The 22725-nt window shown below is 36.6% G+C and overlaps 1 protein-coding gene and 1 long non-coding RNA gene across 2 annotated transcripts in view; one reads left to right on the plus strand and one right to left on the minus strand.

Annotated features, from left to right (window-relative positions):
• LOC114714730 (protein transport protein SEC23) overlaps positions 1-14306 on the minus strand; it is a 27878-nt gene extending 13572 nt beyond the window's left edge. Inside the window, exons 1-3 of the mRNA XM_028899502.1 lie at positions 13584-14306; positions 13259-13432; positions 12101-12262 (exon numbers count right to left, since the gene is read on the minus strand). Of these exons, the coding sequence (XP_028755335.1) occupies positions 12101-12262; positions 13259-13432; positions 13584-14306 (1059 nt within the window). The remainder of the gene's footprint in view (positions 1-12100; positions 12263-13258; positions 13433-13583) is intronic.
• Positions 14305-22725, plus strand: part of LOC114714731 (uncharacterized) — a 14996-nt gene continuing 6575 nt past the window's right edge. The window contains exons 1-2 of the long non-coding RNA XR_003737476.1: positions 14305-14404; positions 17477-17481. This is a non-coding gene — a long non-coding RNA (uncharacterized LOC114714731). The remainder of the gene's footprint in view (positions 14405-17476; positions 17482-22725) is intronic.

Here is a 22725-nt window from a genome sequence, read left to right on the forward strand (position 1 = left end):
GTCTTGTCTCTACTAATTAGATTGATAGCTTCGACCAAATCACTAGCCACAACCACTTCAACAAATGCATTAGTCTTTTCATAAACCCTTTAATGATATTTCCTTGTGAGTCATGAATTAGGCCACCACAAGAAGCTTATCCTTGTAAATTAACTGACCCATCAACGTCCACACAAAACCAACCAGAGTCTGGAGGAGACCAAACGTCTTTTTGGATGATCTTCATCTCCCTCTTTCCTCTCCAATGCATTCCTCTATCACACTCTGTACACATAATAAAACCAATTATTCTGCTTACATAGTGTAATTTCTATGTGGTAACAGCTCTTACATTTCGTTGGGAATAGAGTGTTACATATATAGGGAAAAAGAGAGAATAAAATCAGATCTCATTCTACTCCTAGAATCTCAGATAATAAGTACAGATTACAAGAGAAAATAAGTCCCATGATTTTAGGAATAGTAATCTCACACACAAAAGGAAAACTAGGTCACATGATAATAGGCCCATGAAATTGACGGAAAGCCCAAATTTCCTCCAACACTCCCCCTCAAGCTGATGAATAGATATTGATCATTCCCAGCTTGTCTACAAAGCCTTCAAATTTCTCTTGAGTGAGACTTAGTCATCATGTCAGCTGTCTGTTGTCCTGAAGGAATATAAGATAAATCAATCACCTTTGATTCCAGTTTCTCTTTGATAAAGTGGCGATCAATCTCCACATGTTTGGTGCGGTCATGATGGATAGGATTATTTGCTATCTTAATGGCTAACATGTTGTCACACCATACTTTGATTGGTTCATTATCATAGATTCTGAGCTCCTTTAATAACCTAAGCAGCCACATTCCCTCACAAATTCCAAGTGCCAATGCTCTATATTCAGATTCAGCTGAACTTCGGGACACCACTGGTTGTTTTTTGCTTCTCCAGGATACTAGATTTCCCCATAAATAAGAGCAATACCTTGTCGTAGATCTTTAGTTTGTCTTAGATCCTCCCCAATCAGCATCAGTAAACATCTCAATACCTCTAGTATTTTTCTTTACAAAGTACAACCCTTGTCCTAGTGTCCTTTTTAAATACCTGAGAATTCTAAAAACAGCAGTCATGTGTTCCTTTTGAGGATTGCTTGAAAATTGGCTAACTACACTAACCGGGTAGCATATATCAGGTCTAGTATGAGACAAATAAATCAATTTTCCTACTAGTTTCTGATATCTTTCTCTGTTAACTGCTGTACCATCAGGTCTTATGGTCAATTTCTGATTAAGTTCCATTAGAGTGTTTGCTGGTTTTACCCCCAACATTCCTGTCTCATTTAGAAGGTCTATAGTGTACTTTCTTTGTGACACACTGATCCCTTAGTGTGTGTGAGCTACTTCCATCCCTAGAAAATACCTTAGAGGTCCAAGATCCTTGATCTCAAATTCAGTGGCTAACTTCCCTTTCAACCTAGCAATCTCACTTGAGTCATTTCCTATTAGCACTATATCATCAACATATATAATAAGATTAGTTATCTTATCACCATAGCGCTTAACAAATAAAGCATGGTCAGCTTGGCTTTGGCTATAACCCCATTTCTTAATAGCTTTAGTGAAACGTTCAAACCAAGCCCTAGGAGATTGTTTTAGGCCATATAAGGATTTGTAGAGCCTGCATACTTTGTGAGAGTTTTCTAATGTTCTCAACCCCAAAGGAACTTCCATGTACACTTCCTCTTCAAGGTCACCATTTAAAAAAGGCATTTTTGACATCTAACTGGTGCAATGGCCAATCTAGATTTGCAGCAAGAGAAAGTAGGACCTTTATAGTGTTGAGTTTTGCTACTGGGGCAAATGTCTCCTAGTAATCAACACTATAAGTTTGAGTAAACCCTCTAACCACTAACCAGGCTTTATACTTGTTCACACTACCATCAGGATTATATTTGATGGTGAAAACCCACTTACTGCTCACCACAGTCTTGCCTTTAGGTAAATCAACAATTTTCCAGGTTTTGTTTTTGTGCAGAGCCCGTAGTTCTTCTTCTACGACTGCTTTCCATTTAGGATGAGAAATAGCTTCTTTAAAATTCTTTGGAATAGATTCTTTTTTCACATTCACCACAAATGTTTTCAACTTGGGAGATAGTTTCTGATAGGAGACATACCTAGCAATTGGGTGCTGAGTGCAACTCCTCATTCCCTTCCTCAAGGCAATAGGCCAATGTAAGTCTTCAAGACTTGCCTCAGGTACAAATTAATGGCTTTGCATTGGTGTTTGAGTGGGCTCTTCACCATTAAGCTGCTGTTTAGATGACACCCTAGACTCTTCCTACCTAGTCTCGAATGGGTCAGGTGTGGCAAGGGATTCAAAGGGATTTGTATGCTAAAAGTCAGATTTGGAAGAGGGACTGGGCAAGGAATTTTGTGAGTTTCCAAGACTATTTTCTGCAGTGTTTCAGGTGGAATACTGAGGAGGGACATTTGGTGTGTGAGGAACAAGGGGTAAGAGTGGAACCGCAGCGGAATTGGGTGATGTGAGGGGTTCATAAGCTTGCTGTCCAGAACCAGAAAAATCAGAAAAATTATATTGATGATCATCTTGGTGTCACAAATAAGCCATTCACTCACACCTCTCTCCCCCTGAATGGTTGATTTGTTGAAAAAAGGTAGTTCTTCAATAAATTTCACATTCATACTGACATAGACTTTGTTATTGTCAGGACAAAAACACTTGTAGCCTTTTTTATGTGAGGGTACCCTAGAAAAATGGTTTTAATAGCTTTATGTTCTAATTTTCCACAATTATCATTTAAAACATAAGCTGTGCACCCAAAGATTTTTTGAGGAATTGTAGTAATAAGAGGTGAATCTAGATAAGTTTCCTGAAGTTTCTGAAGAGGAGTGAGGAATTTTAAAACTTTTGATGGCATTCGATTTATGAGGTATGCAGAAGTTAAAATAGCATCCCCCCAAAATCTGTTTGGCACATTACTTTCAAACATAATTGCTCTTGCGAACTCAAGAAGATGCCTATTTTTTCTTTCAGACACACCATTTTGCTGTGGTGTACGGACACAAGAAGTTTGGTGATGAATTCCATTGTTTTCCAAGTATGTTTGAAATGATATATTTAAATATTCCTTTCCATTGTCACTCTGAAGAACCTTTATTGAACTTTGAAATTGATTTTGAATAAGTTTATGAAATTTTTGAAAAATCCCAAAAACCTTGGATTTTTGCCTCATGAGATAAACCCATGTTAATCAAGTATGATCATCAATAAATGTTACAAACCATTTGGCCTTAGAATTTGTTTAAAACTTTGATGGACCCCAAACATCACTATGTATGAGAGCAAACGATTGAGTGGGTTTATAAGGATGAGGAGAATAGGCATTTCGAACTTGTTTTGCAAATTGGCAAGTTTCACAATGAAAATCAGAGATTGTTTTATTATCAATGCTTGGAAACAAGAATTGCATGTAGCGTAGATTAGGGTGGCCTAACCTAGAGTGCCATAACATAATATCTTTATTCCCAAAAGTAGGAAGAACAGCTTGAGCTTGAGCCTTATTCGGTGGTGATTCGCAAAGGTAGTAGAGCCCATTCCACACCTTTGCATTACCAATCATCTTCCCCAAAGTCAAATCCTGAAAATTACAGCAATGTTTGTCAAAAATAACAAGGCAATTGATCTGAACAGCAACCTTTCTTACAGATAGCAGATTGCACTTAATTTCAGGGACATATAGAACATCTTTTAAAACAATCTCATCAGATATATTAATAGTTCCAGATCCCATTACTGTAGCATATTGTCCATTGGCAACTTCAACAGTATCATGCTCAGAAAATTCAGACAATTGAGAGAATAATTCTTTACAACCTGAGATATGGTCTGTTGTTCGAGAATCCACAACTCAAATATTTTTGGTTTTTACTGTACCACTTAGAGCCTTAGTAAGAGCTATACCTGCTTGTGCTAAAGTGACTAAAGGGGTATTTTTCTCACTTGGTTTAGCCGAGACAGGTGCATGTTTTTCTAAGATTTTTCTCAAAACTTGAAGTTCTTCAGTGCTCAATGACCCCCCCTCAAATTCTCCTGAGCTAGCTAACAGCCCTTTCTTTTTCTACTTCTGATTGGTAGGCTTGCCGTGGAGTTTCCAATAGATCTCCTTAGTGTGACCACCTTTGTTACAATGGTCACACCATCTTTCTAGTTTTTTTCCTTTTGCATCTCCCTGATTCCCTTTGACAGTCATTGCTGACATCTCATTAAGAGACTTCAAACCAATTTGAGTTAGCATCTTTTGACTTTCTTCACAACAGACTAGATTGAATGCCTCCTCCAAGGATGGGAAGGGCTTCATACTCGTAATTTTTCCTCATACCTCTTCAAATCCATCATTCAGGCCAAGGAAAAGTTCATAGCACCTTTCTTTATCAATGAGTTGCTTATAGTATATTCTATCTTTGGTACAAGACCACTCATAGACCTCATAGAGGTCAATTTGCCGCCAAAGCTTGATTAGAGCAGTGAAATATTAAGTGATAGTCTTGTCATCTTGAACTAACCAGGGTAGGGTACGTTTTACTTGGATAATAGCCGCTGTATTTTCCCTAACAGCATAGGTCATTTTGGCTGAATCCTAGAATTCCTTCGCTGTAACTGCAAGCAAATAGCTTTCAGTGATGTCAACTGTCATTGAGTTCACCAACCAAGTCATTACCATGTTGTTTTCAGCATTCCAAATTGCAATTTGAGTCTGATTAGCATCTGAAGGTGGATCTTTAGTTAGATACCTTTCTTTGTTTTTCCCTCGGACAAACATCAAAACACTTCTGGACCATTGGAGGTAGTTATTTCCATTGAGTCGATGTGTGATCAACACTGGGGGAAGAGAATTAGATGTCGCATTCAACATCCCAAGGTGTGACGAGTTGTGTCCACCGTGATCCCCTCCGTGTGATCCTAAACCAGTCTTGGTTGAGCCCTCCTCGCTTAAGGATGAGCATACGCCTTCATCCTCAGTATGGAAGACTCGTGGCTGATTCATTAGAGCTGCCTTAAACGTCATAGGTTGGACGACCAAGGCTCTGATGCCATGTAATTTCTATGTGGTAACAACTCTTATATTTCATTGGGAAATAGAGTGTTACATATATAGGGAAAAAGAGAGAATAAAATCAGATCTGATTGTACTCCTAGAATCTCGGATAATAAATACAGATTAAAAGAGAAAATAAGTCCCATGATTTTAGGGATACTAATCTCACACACAAAAGGAAAACTACGTCACATGATAATAGGCCCATGAAATTGACAGAAAGCCCAAATTTCCTCCAACACATAGTATTTGACAAAAACATGTTGTAACATTCTAGAAATGTCACATTATTTATCATTAGTGATGTAAGATTCAGCAAACCAAACACCACCATATTGCTAGGACCTTTCATAGAATCATTACCACATAACTACAATCTATATACCCAATAAGGGAGAGATAAGCATTGCTATGGAACTTCATATAATTCGAATAAAAGATATTATTGCCATTATTGTGGCCCCGCCACCACTTCTACTGTTTCTTGCAGGTTCCAACAACTAACACTACCACTCAACCATTGCCAATGCCACTACCACCAGCCTGCAGCTGCCCACAATAATCACAGTTGCAAGCTTCACCATTCTCACTACTATTATTACCATCATTGTTACAAACTCCTATCACAAGTATTACTAGACCATGTTAATCCGTGAATTTAATATTATTTTTTGGGGAAACTACATTTAACACCCCCCCAAAAAGCACGTGCACACACCCCCAAAAAAAAAACTATGGCCCATATACAAAATTCGTCTATGAACTTTAAAATGTAAACAAAAATTTACTTTAGTTCTCTATTAAATTTTACAAATTCTGAAATTCAATGGATGTTGCAGGTACCAAAAAAACAGATCGAGCTATTGTGACATTCTAAAGCTTATATGCCAATTAGGGCTAAGCATGTAACCCGAAACCCGGCCACCCACCTGCAACCCGGCGAAATTGGGCCCGTTTGGGCCCGCCCAAAAAAGAAAATAAACGAGCGGCTTAAACAGGCAGGTTTACAAATTAAATGGGCGGGCTACGGGCACAAGCACAAGCTGCCCGTACCCGCCCATTTATTTTTTTTTTTTAAATTGAAGAAAATGACACATTGATAACCCCAAGCCCAGTCCTGCAGTCCAATAATTGAAAGCCCAGTCCGAGTGAGTGTCCGTGTAGGCGTGTACCGTGTCCGTCTCTGGCTCTCTACGTCTCCGAAACCGAAAGAAAGATTGAATGTCTGTGGTCTGAAATTCTGAAATCTAAATGTCTAGTTTGAACCGCTTCACGCCTTATCGCCTTTGCTCTCTCGGACTCTGATCTCTCACTCTCTCCTCTCTAATCTCGTCTTCGTCGGTCTCCCGTCTCCCGGCTTCCGCACTCCCGGTCCCGGACTCCCGCTGAGCTGAGCCTGAGTGAATCACTGAATCCTCAATCTTGATCGGCTGATCCCCTCGAGTCGACCTCGAATCCTCGCCCTGACCCCTGAATCTGATCTCTAATATAAATCTCATCTCAGCTCCAGTCGGTCACCACTCACCGTCACTCGGTCTCTGTCTCCCCTGATCTGGTGATCCCCTCGAGTCCTCACCAGTCGCCTCGTCCTCGCCTCGGTCAGACCGTCACTCACTCGCTCGGTGTCTGTCTCCAACTCCAGACTCCAGTCGACCTCGAGTCCTCGCATCCTCGCCTCCTCGGTGACTATCACTCGGTGTCTCTATGGCCAATTCCATGTCCTGAAGTCACAGACCCAACTCCCAAGTCCCAACTGAATCTACTCGGTCTCCATTCTCCACTGCACAGCCTCGCCTCTCAGGCTCTCCCCACACCCACTTGCTCTGCTGCTGATCTTTCAGTCTCTCTCGCCGATTCCAGGCTCCCAGCTGGCCAGCTCAATCTCCCTGAGTAGTCTCTATCTCTCACGAAGGATCGCAGTCACGGCGTCACCAATCTATAGGTATACTCACAAAGCTGGCAGGTTTCAACTTCCTCTTCCTATATCGAGTTTTCTACTTTTCATGTTGGGTTTTGCATTGTTGTTTCAGCCTGGTTCACGCCCATAAGCTGTTTGATGAAAATACACAACTAAAAAATGTCGAAACTTTACATAGCAAGTCATCGTGCTTTATTGGATTTTGTATATTATATGTAAATGTAGATATTCATCTGGCCTCATCTGCACAATTCCCTGACCTGGGTATTACCATATTCACTATACTGACATGCATGCGGACTACTCTGGCAAAGGATTTGATCAGCTTTTAGATGTTATTAACAAGATAAAGCATAATCCTGATGTTATATATAACTGTTAGTCTGTTATTGAAACAATTTGTGTGCACACCGCATTTGCAATATATAATTGATATTGCAATTTCCTTTTTGGTCTCTGTGTGTGCATTTTGACAAACATCGGTCTTCTTGCAATTTTGTTTGTTGATGATTTTGTGTTCTATATTCATTTCATAATGAGTGAGTTTGATTATGTTTAAGTGAAAAACTGAAAATTGGTTTGGTTTTGGAAAAATTGGGAAAGTATTATTATTTTTATTTCTCCTATTATTATTGTTGCTAAATTTGATTTGGATTGAGAAGGAAATTGAAGAATGGCACAAAGTCAGCAAGACAATATCAAAGCTAAGACTGTTGTAGAGGAAAGTGTGGAAGGTCCAACTGAAAACCCAAGTACTGTTGTTCAACATGCTAAAAATAATAATGAGAGACAAGATGCTGAAGAAGTAGCGCCACCAACGAAGAGGAAAAGACGGCTAACATCTGATATTTGGAATCATTTTACAAGGTTGCCATTAACCCAAACCAAAGGGAAACATAGGGCGAAGTGTAATTATTGTGGCATAGATTATGCAAGTCATCCAACTAAAACTGGGACAAAATAGTTGTGGCGGCATTTTGAGAAGTGTCCCAAGAATCCAAACAAAGCAAGCAAGTCACAAACCATGTTGACTGCTATGTCTTGTCAATCATCTCAATCGTATCGCTTGTTCAACCAAGAAAGATGTAGAAAGGCTCTTGCAAGGTTCATCATAAAGGATGAATTGCCTTTTCGAGTTTTGGAAGGGGAGGGTCTAAAAGAACTTTTGCAAGAGTTTGAACCTAGGTTTCAGATACCTTCACGATGGACAATTGCTAGGGATTGCTACCAATTATTTGGAGGAAGCAAAACGTTTGAAAAGATATTTCAAGCGATCTAAATGCCGTGTGTCCCTTACCACTGATTGTTGGACTTCAATACAAAACTCCAACTATATGTGTTTGACTGCACATTGGATTGATGAGAATTGGACTTTACAAAAAAGGATTTTAAATTTCTGTGTCATTGAAAATCACAAAGGGGATACAATTGGCAAGCAAATTGAGGATTGTTTATTCAGCTGGGGCATTGAAAAAGTCTTCACAATTACAGTTGACAATGCTTCTTCTAATGACACTGCAATTGCCTATTTGAAGAAACAGTTGAAGAGTTGGAATTAGGGGTGGAAACAAACCAGGCCAAGCCAGGCCTGTTTATTTAATAAATTTTAAACACACATAAATCAATTCAAAATTATAATAATTCAACCTAATTGATCTAAAATACAAACAAAAAATATGAAATTATCAAATTAATACAATTTGCAAAACATGTCCCCTTAGGCCCAAAAAAAATCTAATATGAAAAATTATTAGAAAACATAATTTCATTCTGATATAAAAATATCACTTCATCCTATCTCTAGTATAAAAATTAGTTGATGACTAGATCTAGTTTAAAATATGAAACATCCTTAATCCCTTTTATATTTTAAATTTATCATTTATTCAGACTAATTTACTAACAAAATGATATTTGATCTTGTTGTTACACATGGTTGTTTTTTTTAAAAAAAAATTACAGTTATTATAATTTATTTATTTATTTAAATTAATTAAGTAACTATTATAATAAGAATTAGATTGAGCACACATATATACGGTCTAAAACATAATAGGTCAATTCTCTCTCTCTCTCTCTCTATATATATATATATATTCTATAAGCATGGATCAAATAAATGAATGATGCTTTTTTTTTTAAATGCACTTATGTTTTCTTTCTCTGTTTAAATATGTGTCATTATACATATATCAATTATTTTTATTATAGAGAATGGAAATGAAATAACGCATGCAATAGGCTCTAGATAACACGTTTATGTGGATGGAGTTTTCTCAATTAACCAATTAGAATAACAAAATCCCTCCTATCAATTTATAATTTTAACATAAAAAAAAAAAATAACAGGCCCAGGCCGCCTGACAGGCCTCACAGGCTTACTGTCAGGCCTGAGCCTGGCCTGATAAAGCAAACAGGCCTTTTTACAGGCCTGAGCCTGGTCTAATATCTAAATAGGCCAGGCCAGGCCAGACCACAGGCCCCTGACAGGCCGCCTGGCCTATTTCCACCCTTAGTTGGAATGGTCTAATATGTGATGGAGAGTTTTTGCAAATGCGGTGTGCAGCTCATATTTTGAATCTGATTGTTGGTGAAGGTCTAAAAGAAATGAATAAGTCTATTGAACTTATTCGGCATGCAATTAAATTTGTTAGATCTTCTCCAGCTAGGCTACAGAGGTTCAAGGAGCTTGTTGAAAAGGAAAAAATTGATTCGAAGAGTTTGCTGACTTTGGATTGCCCCACGAGGTATTATTTGCACTATAATTGTATTATTTTCATATTATGTCTATTTTCACTTGATAATTCTTAATTGTTTATTTCTTATTTGTCATGTGATTAGGTGGAATTCAACTTATCTGATGTTGGAAAATGCTGTCAAGTTCATCAAAGTCTTTGATAGGATGGAAGAAGAAGATCAAGATTACAAGAATTACTTTAAGAAAAAGGTTAAACTGTTTTCAAACCAACAGGGTGTTGTCTTAAGTTATGATAATGATGATGATGATGCTGATGTCATTGACACAACATTAGGAAGGGCCACAGCTGAACCACCTACTGCATATGATTGGAGTGTGGCTAAAGAGTTTCTTGTGTTTTTGAGGTTGTTCTACACTAAGACCCTCAAATTTTCTGGATCAAATTTTGTAACAACAAGTACATGCTTTCAGCATATAGTTGCAATTCAGACTCACCTTCATCGAAGTGCAGCAAGTGAGTACTCTCTCTTGAGTGACATGGCAAGGAGAATGCAGACAAAGTATGATAAGTACTGGGGAAAAGCAGAAAAAATGAATCCGTTGTTGATCATAGCAGTGATCCTTGATCCTAGATTCAAGATGACATATATCAAGATTGCTTTTGAAGACATTTTTCCTGAACCTACAAAGCGAGAAGCCATGTTGAAAAAGACTATGGATGTCTTGTATCAATTGTATGATCACTATTTTACTAGTGTTGTTGAGCTTGATCATGGTGAAACATCTAAATCTCGATCAACAGCGGATCAACAGCAAGTCCATGATAGTGTTGGAACTGGGGATGATGACATTGACATGTTATTTCATGATGATACTGATTCTACATTTCAAAAGTTCCTGGCCACTGCAGACACCGTTGTTAATGCAAAGAAAATTTCTGAAGTAGATGAATACCTTCAAGCAGATTTAGGTGGTTTTTGTGATCCAAAATTTGATGTCTTGGCATGGTGGAAAGTGAATGCTCCCAAGTATAGAGTTTTGAGTGTAATGGCACGTGACTTGTTGGCTGCACCAGTCTCTACAGTATCTTCTGAATCAGTTTTCAGTACTGGGGGTCGAATACTGGATAATTTCAAGAGCTCTTTATCTGTAAAGATGGTTGAGGCACTCATATGTGCTCAAAATTGGCTATGCAGTAGTACTCCAAGACTCAATGACCTTGAACTAGATAATTTTATTGAGAGTGCAAATGTCGTTACTGGTATTTTAACCTTCAACAATATTTTCAATTTATATTGTTTTATCTTGTTATTAAATATTAATGAATTGATTTTTTTTAATTTGTTTTGTAGAGCAAGAGTCATTGGTTCCAAGTACAGCCACTTCCTCAAGTAACTCTGAAGAAGAAGCTCATGATTATGGTGGTGATGATGATGATGAGTGATTGATGATGATTTGATGATGATTAATCCTTTACAATTTTATATTTGTGGTTGTCCTCTTTTGAAGCTTGAACCCTTGAACATTAGAAATTTGTGATGGTTTCTGATTGTATGGACTATGGAGTTTAGATTTTGATTAATGGTATTATAATTTTCATCTATTTTGATTTTTGAATGCGAACAGCCCCTGAACAGCACCTAATTGTTAAACGGGTTCCCCATAACCCGTTTAAGCCCGCCCACTTAACCCAGCCCGTTTAGGGACGGGCTTAAACGGGTTATGTACGGGTACGGGCCACCCCGTACCCATTAATGCATAAACGGGCGGGCTGCGGGTTTGGGGCCGGGCTGCCCAACCCGCCCGTTGCTCTGGCCATTGCCAATTTTGTAATCAGACCTAAGTTCAAAGGGATAAATACTAGTTTCCCTCAATTTTTAATTCATACAGGGTAAGATATTACTTCCATCTTGTCAGCATTCACATAACAACTATAACACATTACATGTTGATATAACAACCCCTAGACAGCACAAACATTTATACAATTAATAGCTTATTCAATCCATCCAATGCTACCCATAGTATCAGTCTTCATCATATGTGGCTCACCAAGCAAGGCCAAAGCTGAAGTTACCACAACATCATATGATAAATGTGTACTAAATTCTTCTTATACTAGAATAGCTACAGAAAATAAATTTCAACTTTAGCGCACACTGCACTGAAAAGTATATATCAAAACATAAGATAAAGAAGTCAACAATGAATAAAACCAGATGTAGTTAGAGTCACTTAAATTTTGAATATTCTGTATCTGACTAAACAAGAGCAGAGAAGAGTTTTAGGCTGAAGGCAAAGGCAATCATGTGTCATCTATTGACTGAAAACACCAAGAATGCCAAGTACAAGAAGGAAAAATCTTCCATAAAACAAAATCATTACCTGATCAAGAGCACAAGCAAAGAGATCTAGTACATGACCTTGATGTACAAGCTGTTTTGAAAGCCCCTCGTAGAATTTTACACATTTATGGTAATGTGGCACAGAATCTTTATCCAGGTCCTTGTGGGAGCGAAGAGGTTCAGATAAACTTTTTGACACAATCTGTAAATATAGATAGAATCAGATAAGCTTCAGTAATTGGTCAAATGTGATGAAAAATCATACTTATGTAAGTATACTATAGTACAAAAATCCAAACTAAATATACAATCTTAAGAGTTTTTATATTTCAGGGCATCAAATATGAAACCAACAAAGGACGTTTTAATGCTTCAACTTCAATGGGGCCTCATAAGGTTCAAACATTTGTGAAGTTCAACCAGGAAATTGTAAACTGGAGGTACCAAAAATTACTACCACATTCACCGAGCCTTGACTGAATCCAAAATCTTGAGGCAGGGTAATCATCTGACCCTTCTTTAATTGCCCGGTCATTTTGTACAGGAGCTTGTTGGCAGCCCTGAGGTCCAGGCCAACGACTGTGTTTCACTTATCTCATCAGTTATCCTATTTGTCCTACTATGATTACTTATCTTATTTGTTCTGCTATGATTATTATTGCTTTCCTTCTGTTATATTGTTTCAGTATTTACATTTATTTTATGTTAATTAGATTTAACCTAGATTTACCCTAGATTCATCTCTCTCGGTCATACCCACACTCTGGCCAAGTAGTATATGCACTCTTCTCCCGAGTTCAATAAACACAGCAATGTTATCACTGTTTCAATATTTTCATACTAATATGTGGCGTGAAAAACCTGACATTCAAGACCTAAATGTTTGCAAACAACAACAATAGTAATAATAATGTCCATCAAAAAATAACAATAAAAAAACAACAACAAAAGCCGAATGCAGGTACTCCACATTCTCTGGTGCAAGCATGCCAAACACATCGTAAACTCCATGATACCATGCGTAATAAAGTGAAATGCCAGTTTACCAACCAAATGCTACCATATGCTATATATATCTTTATCCTAATACCTACTACTAAAAGATTGTCATTCAATCAATAAAATAGCATCTTAGGCTTGACTACTGACGCAGTAATTTTCCACTCAATCTTAGATGACCATGATCAGTTATCCTTACAGAAGCAGGTCCTTCAGTTGCTGGCCCACCAACAAAAGCCATAATTCTGGCCCCTGAACCAGGTACACATGCCCCCAACAAACTGGCTGCGATGCTGAGTGCTGTGCTTGTGCACCTGGTTGGACGCTGATCAGCAGGTACTGCCCAAGGATCTTTCTGCAACTCCTCCAAAACCTGTTAATTAAAGAAACAAAAATCAAATTATAGAACCAAACACAACAGAAACAACATAAAATTACCGTATTTCACTTTTGCAGGCAAGTAATCCCATCCCAACTAATTCCTCTGAACGTCTCAAACACAGATATTTCGAAATGGTAAGTACCGAATTGAAAGTGAATTCACATTCAGATGCAGGCAACAAGAATCGGGCAATGCTTTCAGAAGACAGCCCATCCCTAGCACCAGCAATAACCCCAGCGCTTGGTTTCGGCTTCCTAGCAAAGAAACTCATCTGCTCAAGAAGCTGGTCTTTAGTCACGTCCTTAGAACCTCTAAAAACATATGTCTTGGGAACTTGACCGAAACCCAACTCATGAACATGAACAAAAGTCCCAAAAGTGATCAAACCAACAAGCGAATTATCAGGTAACAGCTCAATCGCCTGTGACAAAGCCGACTTCAAAAATGCCATTTCCTCCTCAATTATGCATGTATCAACAACAAACATGAAAACGGGTGGAATAGAAGCCACTTCCCCGGGAGTCTCATACTCGATCGTAGTATACTGAGGGAAGAGTTCAGCGGGAAGGTTTTCATCAGAGATAGAAGCATAGTGAGGAGGAAAGTGATTGCGCTGAAAGCAAAACGGGCAAATCCAGATCTTGGCAGCGAAATCGACGATGCAAAAGGGATTGAGGATGGCGCGGCAGGTTCGGCAACGCAAGGGAGAGTAAGGGAGTACGGGCATATTGGGGAAATGCTTGATCGGAGTGTAGATGGCGGAGACAGGGACAACGCAGTTGATGGCTTCTTGCTTAGTGCCTGGGATCACATTCCAGGGCATTCGAACGCCATCCTGTGCTTCTAAATCGAGGAATTCCGCCATGGAATTCAAGAGGCTTCCCTGTGCGTGGGAGGGAGGAATCGATGACAAGGTTTCAGTTCCCTCAGTTGGGACGGGGACGATCGAAGAAGAGAGAAAATGTAGTTCGGTAATCTCTCTCTTCCCCTCTCAACGAAGCAGGGATCATGCAGACCAAGACCATTGGACTAACAAAGTATGCCTATCAAGTATTACTATGATCTAATGAAAAACATATGGGAAAATGACAACAACAAAAAAAAAGACGGTTGAAATTTAAAATAAAAAAATGGGCATGTAAATAATTAAAATGACTAAATAAGCATGAGATATCACTATGGAATTTTGTCAATTCGGTAAAAGACTAAAATGCCCCTGAATCTCTCTGAAGATATAAACTGAAAGAAAACACATAATATACCAAAAAAGAGAAAGTTGAGAAAACGAAACTGGAGCAAGAGTCAAAATCTGGAAAGAAGAAAAAGGTAAGTAATTTTTCCGTTAAAATGCTAGTATCGCCTGATTTCTTGACTTGCTTTGTTGCTGCATGCTCGAATGGGGATGGGCTTGTGAGTGTAGAGGGTTTAAATGAAGAATTTGACCAGGATAAGAGAGTGACACGTCGGAAATGAAAAAATGGTGGCAAACAGTAAGCATGAAGTGGTCAGTATTGTTAAATTCATTAGTGAAATTGTAAAATCCTATATTTAAGTTGCCAATGGAGTAAGTGGGTGTGTGTGTTTTTTGGGTGTTTCGAAAGATAAATGAAATTGATTATTGGGAAACTAAAATATTGATTTATGCTTCTTTGTTGCAAATTAGCAAGCTTTGATAACATCTAACACTGGGTCTAACATTGAGGAGTAATTTTTTTTGCGTGAATAGAATAACTTTTGAACTCTTAATTTTTTTGGGAGAATAGTTGATAGGTAGGTTATCCTTTTTGTAAATGATGTTAACTGGGTAAGATATGTTTTGTAATCTGAATGACAAGGAAACATTAGGTGGTGGTTTAATCTTAATGTTAACTTGTCATTTGAATATAAGTTATATAACTTCTGTCATAGGCGTACTGGTTTTTAGTAAATATTATCACTTCAGTAGTCAATTCCATTATACACGTAGTAAAGTCTGAATGTTAATGTAAACATATTATGATGTTCTTCAGGTGTATTTGTATGCTATTTTGTCAACACATTTTACCATTTGCTTAATTCCTCCAAGGGAGATGGTGGAAGTTGCCAATGGGCATGACCAGAATGGTTAATTTGATTACAAATGCTGTTATTCACATTACAAATGTTGTTATTATCATTATCGTGGTAGTAAAATTGGCTGAAAATAGATGTTACTTGGATTTAAAAGAAATGAGTTACAAATGGCAATAGCGAGATAGTAACTCTTAGTACAAAAGTTGTAATTCACATTACAAATGTTGTCATTATCATTATCAGGGTAGTGAAATTGGCTCCAAATACATGTTAAGTTCATTTCACATTAACCAATTACAAATGGCAATAGCGAAATCATAACTCTCATTACAAAAGTTGTAATTCACATTACAAATGTTGTCATTATCATTATCAGAATAGTGAAATTAGCTCCAAATACATATTACTTGGATTTGAAATAAACGAGTTACAAATGACAATAGCAAGATGATAACTCTCATTACAAAAATTGTAATTTATATTACAAATGTTGTCATTATCATTATCGGAGTAGTGAAATTGGCTCCAAATACATGTTACTTGGGTTTGAAATAAACGAGTTGCAAATGGAAATACGAAAGTGGTCACTTTCATTATGAATGTTGTTAATCCCATTACGTGTGTAGTGAAATTTGGGTCCAAGGAGATGTAATTTAGGGTACAAATAATTGAGTTGCAAATGCCATGACAGAAGTTACAACTTTCATTATGCATGCTGTAATTATAATTACTTGTTTAGTGAAATTATCCCAAAAAATATTTAAATTAAGCCAACAAATATCATAACTTACAATTTACAACCATAAGTCAAGTATTTTGATAATATCTGGACACTACTTTCACAAGTATTATATGTTTAATTTACGTAATCTTTACTACTATCATAGATGCTATCTTTTGGTCAGTGTGATGGCTTCATTTGATGAAAATAAACTCAATGCTTCGTCACGTCTTGAATTAAGGTCATGATTCACTAGCCACCACATGAATGCATAATTCAGTAACTTGAAACTGATTTTTCAGCTTCTACTTTGAGCTCACAGGCTATAAAACAATCTGATTCAAACAACACAATCATAATTCAGCACTTAGAGACATAAATCATTATGTCCAAATCAGTTTTTAATCTCTAGCTCTTCAATCCTCAAACCAGCAGATTTAAAAAAAAAAAGAAAGGAAAATCAGTTTTATGCCTCGATACTTTAATTCCACAAGCATCAATTCACAATCAATAACCCACATACTCATATATATACAAATATTTTACAAGTATTGAATCAGCTTTTAACCTTCAAAACATTTCAACTAGCAGTAATATATAATCTGTAAATTATTTCCACTTTCAGAACATGGTAATATATAATTCAGATTTATTAAATAGTCTCTGAACACCATTATATCAGCTTCTAAATTTCCAAAACTTGAATCCTGCAACCTCAAGCATCAATAGCCCCAGCAACAATGAACACACACACATGCTTGTAAGATGACATGCCATAGCCACTCACTACCCCGATAATGATAATAACAACATTTGTAATGTGAATAACAACATTTGTAATCAAATTAACCACTCCGGTCATGCCCATTGGCAACTTTCACCATTCCCTTGGAGGAATTAAGCAAATGGTAAAATGTGTTGACAAAATAGCATGCAAGTACACCTGAAGAACATCATAATATGTTTACAATAACATTCAAACTTTACTACATGTATAATGGAATTAACTACTGAAGTGATAATACTTACCAAAAACCAATATGCCTATGACAGAAGTTACATAACTTATATTCAAATGACAAGTTAACATTAATATTAAACCACCACCTAATGTTTTTTTATCATTCAGATTACAAAACGTATCCTACCCAGTTAACATTATTTACAAAAAGGATAACTTACCTATCAACTATTCTCCCAAAAAAAATTAAGGGTTCAAAAGTTATTCTATTCACGCAAAAAAAATTACTCCTCAATGTTAGACCCAGTGTTAGATGTCATCAAAGCTTGCTAACCTGCAACAAAGAAGCATAAATCAATATTTTAGTTTCCCAATAATCAATTTCATTTATCTTTCAAAACACCCAAAAAACACACACACCCACTTACTCTATTGACAACTTAAATATTGGATTTTACAATTTCACTAATGAATTTAACAACACTGACCACTTCATGCTTACTGTTTGCCACCATTTTTCCATTTCCGACGCGTCACTCTCTCATCCTGGTCAAATTCTTCATCTAAACCCTCTAAACTCACAAGCCCATCCCCATTCAAGCATGCAGCAACAAAGCGAGTCAAGAAATCAGGCAATACTAGCAATTTAACAGAAAAATTGCTTACCTTTTTCCTCTTTCCAGATTTTGACTCTTGCTCCAGCTTTGTCTTCTCAACTCTCTCTCTCTCTTCTGGTATATTATGTGTTTTCTTTCAATTCATATCTTCAGAGAGGTTCAGGGGCATTTTATTCTTTCTACCGAATTGACAAAATTCCATATTGATACCTCATGCCCATTTGGTCATTTCAGTTATTTGCATGCCTATTTTGTCATTTTAAATTTCAATAGTCCTTTTTTTGTCATTTTCCCAAAACATATTACAGGGATAAAAAGAGTAAAATATTCTGATTATCTTTTTAATTTGTATCAATTATACAAACATCCAATCAATTAACACAGATAGGAATATTTTAAAAAAAATTAAAAATATTATTTTTAATTGAAATTTATAATATAATAAATTTTATTTACTATTTTACTCCTCATTCTAATAAATTCCTAACTTGTATTTTCACAGTTACACGAATTTTATTCAATTAAGGTAAATATAAAAGACTTGATTAAAAATTTAAGTAATATTTCAATAAATATATATACTTGACTGAATATGCTTATGAATTTTCATAACAAAAATGTGTTTAAAAGTTTTAAAATATAAATTTAAATAATTTATAAAATCTTTTTTTTATGGAATTTATAAAATCTTTTGAACTTATATCATTTAAACTTTATGATAAACAAAAACTATGTATTTTGAAATGTGTTTTTACAATTTAAAAAAATCAAAGTAAATAATTTCTAATGAATGTGATAAAAAATTAAAATTATAAAATTTCATGATTTAAATCAAAATTAAAAAATTTTATAGCATATTAGAAATTTTTAAAATATATGTATTAGAAGTATTTTTTGATTTTATAAAAAAATCTTTTGGAAAATATAAATTTCTAAATAATTATTAAGTTAAAGGGACTGTTTTGGTCAAAAATAATTTAAAATCACATTTAACAGCGAACTAACTATTGAAGTGGATAGAAATGGATTCTTAAATACAGGAGAGATGTTTGTGTAATATACATTTTAATTTTGAGAAAGACTTATATAAGTTTTCGAAGGACATAAGAGGTTTGTGTAATTAAAATAAAATAGAAAGGTAGTTAGTATATTTTAATTATAAATAAAAGGAAAAATGTCACATAAAGAAGCCTCAAAATGGGAAATGCCAAAATGGGAAGCTAAGCAAATGTATTACTAGATAGGAAAGTGTTATCTGATTTGGGATTATGCAAATGTTGGACAATTACCAAAAAGCCCTTCATGAGCCAAATACAGAAAATGACCGCAGGAGGTGTGAAAGTTGTGGTGGGAGCTGGAGGAAAAACTTTGGTGGGACCATGAATGTGGGTACATGAACAAGAGAAGCAAGAGCTGAACGAAGTAAGCAAGTGATGTTAGTATTCAGTGACTATATTGTTCGTCTCTCTCTTTTATTGGTCTCCTTTATGCGCTAATTGATTTTCCTCTTTCCCTTGGACGATTTTGAGGTAGAGAAGGTGGCAAAGCAAGAAGATGATGTGGGCATGTAGAAACTATGGGGAAGGACAATGATCAGAGGGTGAATGTATGGGGAAGCAAAAACATTGAGGGAGAGGGGTTTAATGGCATCACAAATGAGTCGGAGTAATTAGTGTTAGATAAAGACACAATGTTGAAGGGGGATTCAAATAATGGAGTGGATTGATTCTGAGAAAATGAAGCATTACTGTGGATAGGAAAGAAATGAGTGTTTTGTTGCAAATTATAAGCATGATTATGTCAAACCCTAATCTGGTCGTGTAAGTTGATGATGATGGTATTAAGTCATATAATAATTCAACTTCTGTTACCAATGCAGGCAATGAAGGAAAATGAATTTCGAAGCTGGGTCACCTTATGAGAAGGAACTGTTCTATTACTTTCATGTGGGAAGGAAATTTGTGACAAATGGTGAAAGTGAAGTGAGATATAATAGAGGTAGCTTGAGGTTAAGAAGCATTAAGGATGGGCTAACACTTGAAGAATTGAGGCTAATGATATCTGAGTGGATTGGTAGTGATGGAAGAAATTATGACATTAAGTACACAGTGACCTTTGATGAGAAGACATTAATTGACCTTCATGACAATGCTGAAATGTATAACCTTTTTGAATACATTGGGAACAACAGTTATGTGTATGTGGCTGAAAAAGGACATAGGGATCCCTAACCAAGGGACAATGCAGAAATGTAAGTAGAGGTTTGTCCTAACTATTTGTTGTCATTTATGATTTCATCTTGTCATTTGTGTTAACGAGTCTTGTCATTGTGAATGCAGAACAAAGAGAGTCATGGGCATGTCACAGCAAAAGGAACTGGATACGTCTCCCATTAGTTTGTGTTATGATTTTGGCTAGTTCAGTGAAGAAAATGCTAGTGAATGTGACAATGATGCAGGAAGTGGGCCCCCTAATGTGGATACATCCATCGGAGTTGAAGACATGGATGGTAGTGGGATGGTTCATGTGAAAGGGAGGGGACTTTTTACAGGGGTGGGTTAATGTTTTCCTAATGCAGAAGTATTTCAGGTGTCTGCATACAAGTTTGCACTTGCACACAAGTTTGCACTTACACACAAGTTTGTGCCCAAGTACGTGAGAATAACAAGGAATTCATGTCAATGAGATGTAAAGTTAAATGTTGTCCACGGAAGCTATGTGCAAATCATGTAGGGAAGAGTTGTGATGTGCTACAAGTGACGATATTTATAAAATGGCATGTTCATTCTGCCCAAGGTAGCTTGGACGTGATGTATAATGGAAGAGCTAGTTTGAACTCATTAATAATAATTGATGAGATGAGGGATCATGCAAACAAGCACACTTATGAGATATGGAAGAAGTTAAAACGAGAGTATGGGATTGATCTAACATATAAACAAGCTTATAGAGCAAAAGAGAAGTCATTGGAAGACATATATGATAGGCCTGAACAATCATACATGCTCATACCATGGGTATAGAAAAGACTAAAGGAAACAGATGAAAAAACTGTGGCTGAATGGACTACTATTGGGAACTGGTTTGAGCGTGTTTTCATTGCCTACGAGTCATGCATTGAGCGTTTCTTGGGTGGCGCAAGACACATTCTATATGTTGATGGAACTCACTTAAGCAGACCATACAAGGAGACAATGTTGTCAGCTTCAGCTTATGATGTAGATAACGAGCTGCTGCTATTTGCAATTGCAATTGTCAAGAGAGAAATACTATATGACTGGATGTGGTTTTTCTATATGATAAAAAAATCCCGGGTTATGTGGAAGTAATGATTGTATCATATCGACACAATGCTATCATCGAAGGAGTGACACCAATCTTTGGGGGTCAACGGCATGCCTTTTGTTATAGACACATCAAGGGGAATTTTAGTTCAAAAGTTATGAAAATGAATAAGGGGCAAACAAGAACAAATGGCCGATCAAAGGAGGATGCACTACATTTATTGGATAAAATTGCATATGTAAGGACGGATGAGAAATTTGAGGCAGCAATGGATGACATGAGAGTCTTTTCTCCAAGGCTATTTGATTGGCTTATTAGTCATGGGGATGTAGATAGGTGGGCTAAAAGCAGGTTCCCATATAAAAGATGGGACAATATTACAAGTAATATAGCAGAATCATTCAATGCATGGATGGTCAATGAGAGAAAGCATACTGTACCCTAATTGATCCATGAGCACCGAGAGAAAGTTGCAACAAAGCTGCATGCCTCCTGTATGGCGATGACCAAATGGAAGAATTGCATTGGTCCAAATATAGACAGTAAGGTGATGGATATGATGGCTGGGTCTGAGCATATGTATGCTGAAAATTATAGTGGGGAAAGAGTAAAGGTGACAACATCACGTGAAGACCATCGGTTGATCTTGGACTACACCAATGTAGTTGCAGATCTTGGCAAATAACGAGGATCCCTTGTTGCCATGCTTGTGCTGCCATCAAGGTTGTGTATGGTAATGCTTATAATTGTGTTGATAATTGCTATAAAAAGTCATCACAAGAAAAGATTTATGCTCGCAGTATGATTCCTATGGTGATAACAGACATGCCTCACCCAAATGATTATTATAGGATAAGAAATGTCAGTGAGCAAATTTTCTTGCTACCTCCCATTATATCTCAACCACCGGGAAGGCCAAAAGTAAACAAGGATGAATTATAGTTCCAGAACAAACGGACATACCTATGTGGAAGATGTCACCAACCTGGACACACAAGAAGGAATTATAGAAATCCTAACCTATCATGAAGCTTTGAGTACAGTAGGGATGTGTCAGTTTTTAGTATACATAGTTGTATGCTCCACCCTTGTCAACTTTTTGGGACTAGGGTTGCAGTTAGGAGCTAGGTGGAGATATTTTTTTGTAAGTAAGGTGATAGAAATGTCAGTGACAAGGAAGCATTAAGTATGGCCAGTATCTTAATGTGCACTTGTCATTGAATACATGAAAGGAAGTTACTATTATAGAGATGTTATCTTTTGTTAATGATGAATTAGTTGTTGTCATTTTCAAATTTGTTCTGGTCATTGGCAAGGATGTAATCAGCATAAGCTAATAGTTTATGTTAAACTGATGTTGTGTATGAATATCAGGTTATGCTTGTCATTTTCGTCGTCATATTTGAATCACCTATTGTCATTTTCAAATTTGTTCTGGTCATTGGCAGTGATGTAATTAGCATAAGCTGATAGTTTATGTTAAACTAATGTTGTTATGAATATCAGGTTATACTTGTTATTTTCATTGTCATATTCAATCATCTGTTGTCATTTTCAAATTTGTTCTAGTCATTGGCAGTGATGTAATCAACATAAGCTGATAGTTTATGTTAAACTAATGTTGTGTATGAATATTAGGTTATACTTG

Source organism: Neltuma alba, unplaced genomic scaffold, assembly GCF_004799145.2.
Source record: "Neltuma alba isolate B1F8T4 unplaced genomic scaffold, ASM479914v2 tig00011538_pilon, whole genome shotgun sequence".
In the NCBI taxonomy this organism is placed as follows: domain Eukaryota; kingdom Viridiplantae; phylum Streptophyta; class Magnoliopsida; order Fabales; family Fabaceae; genus Neltuma; species Neltuma alba.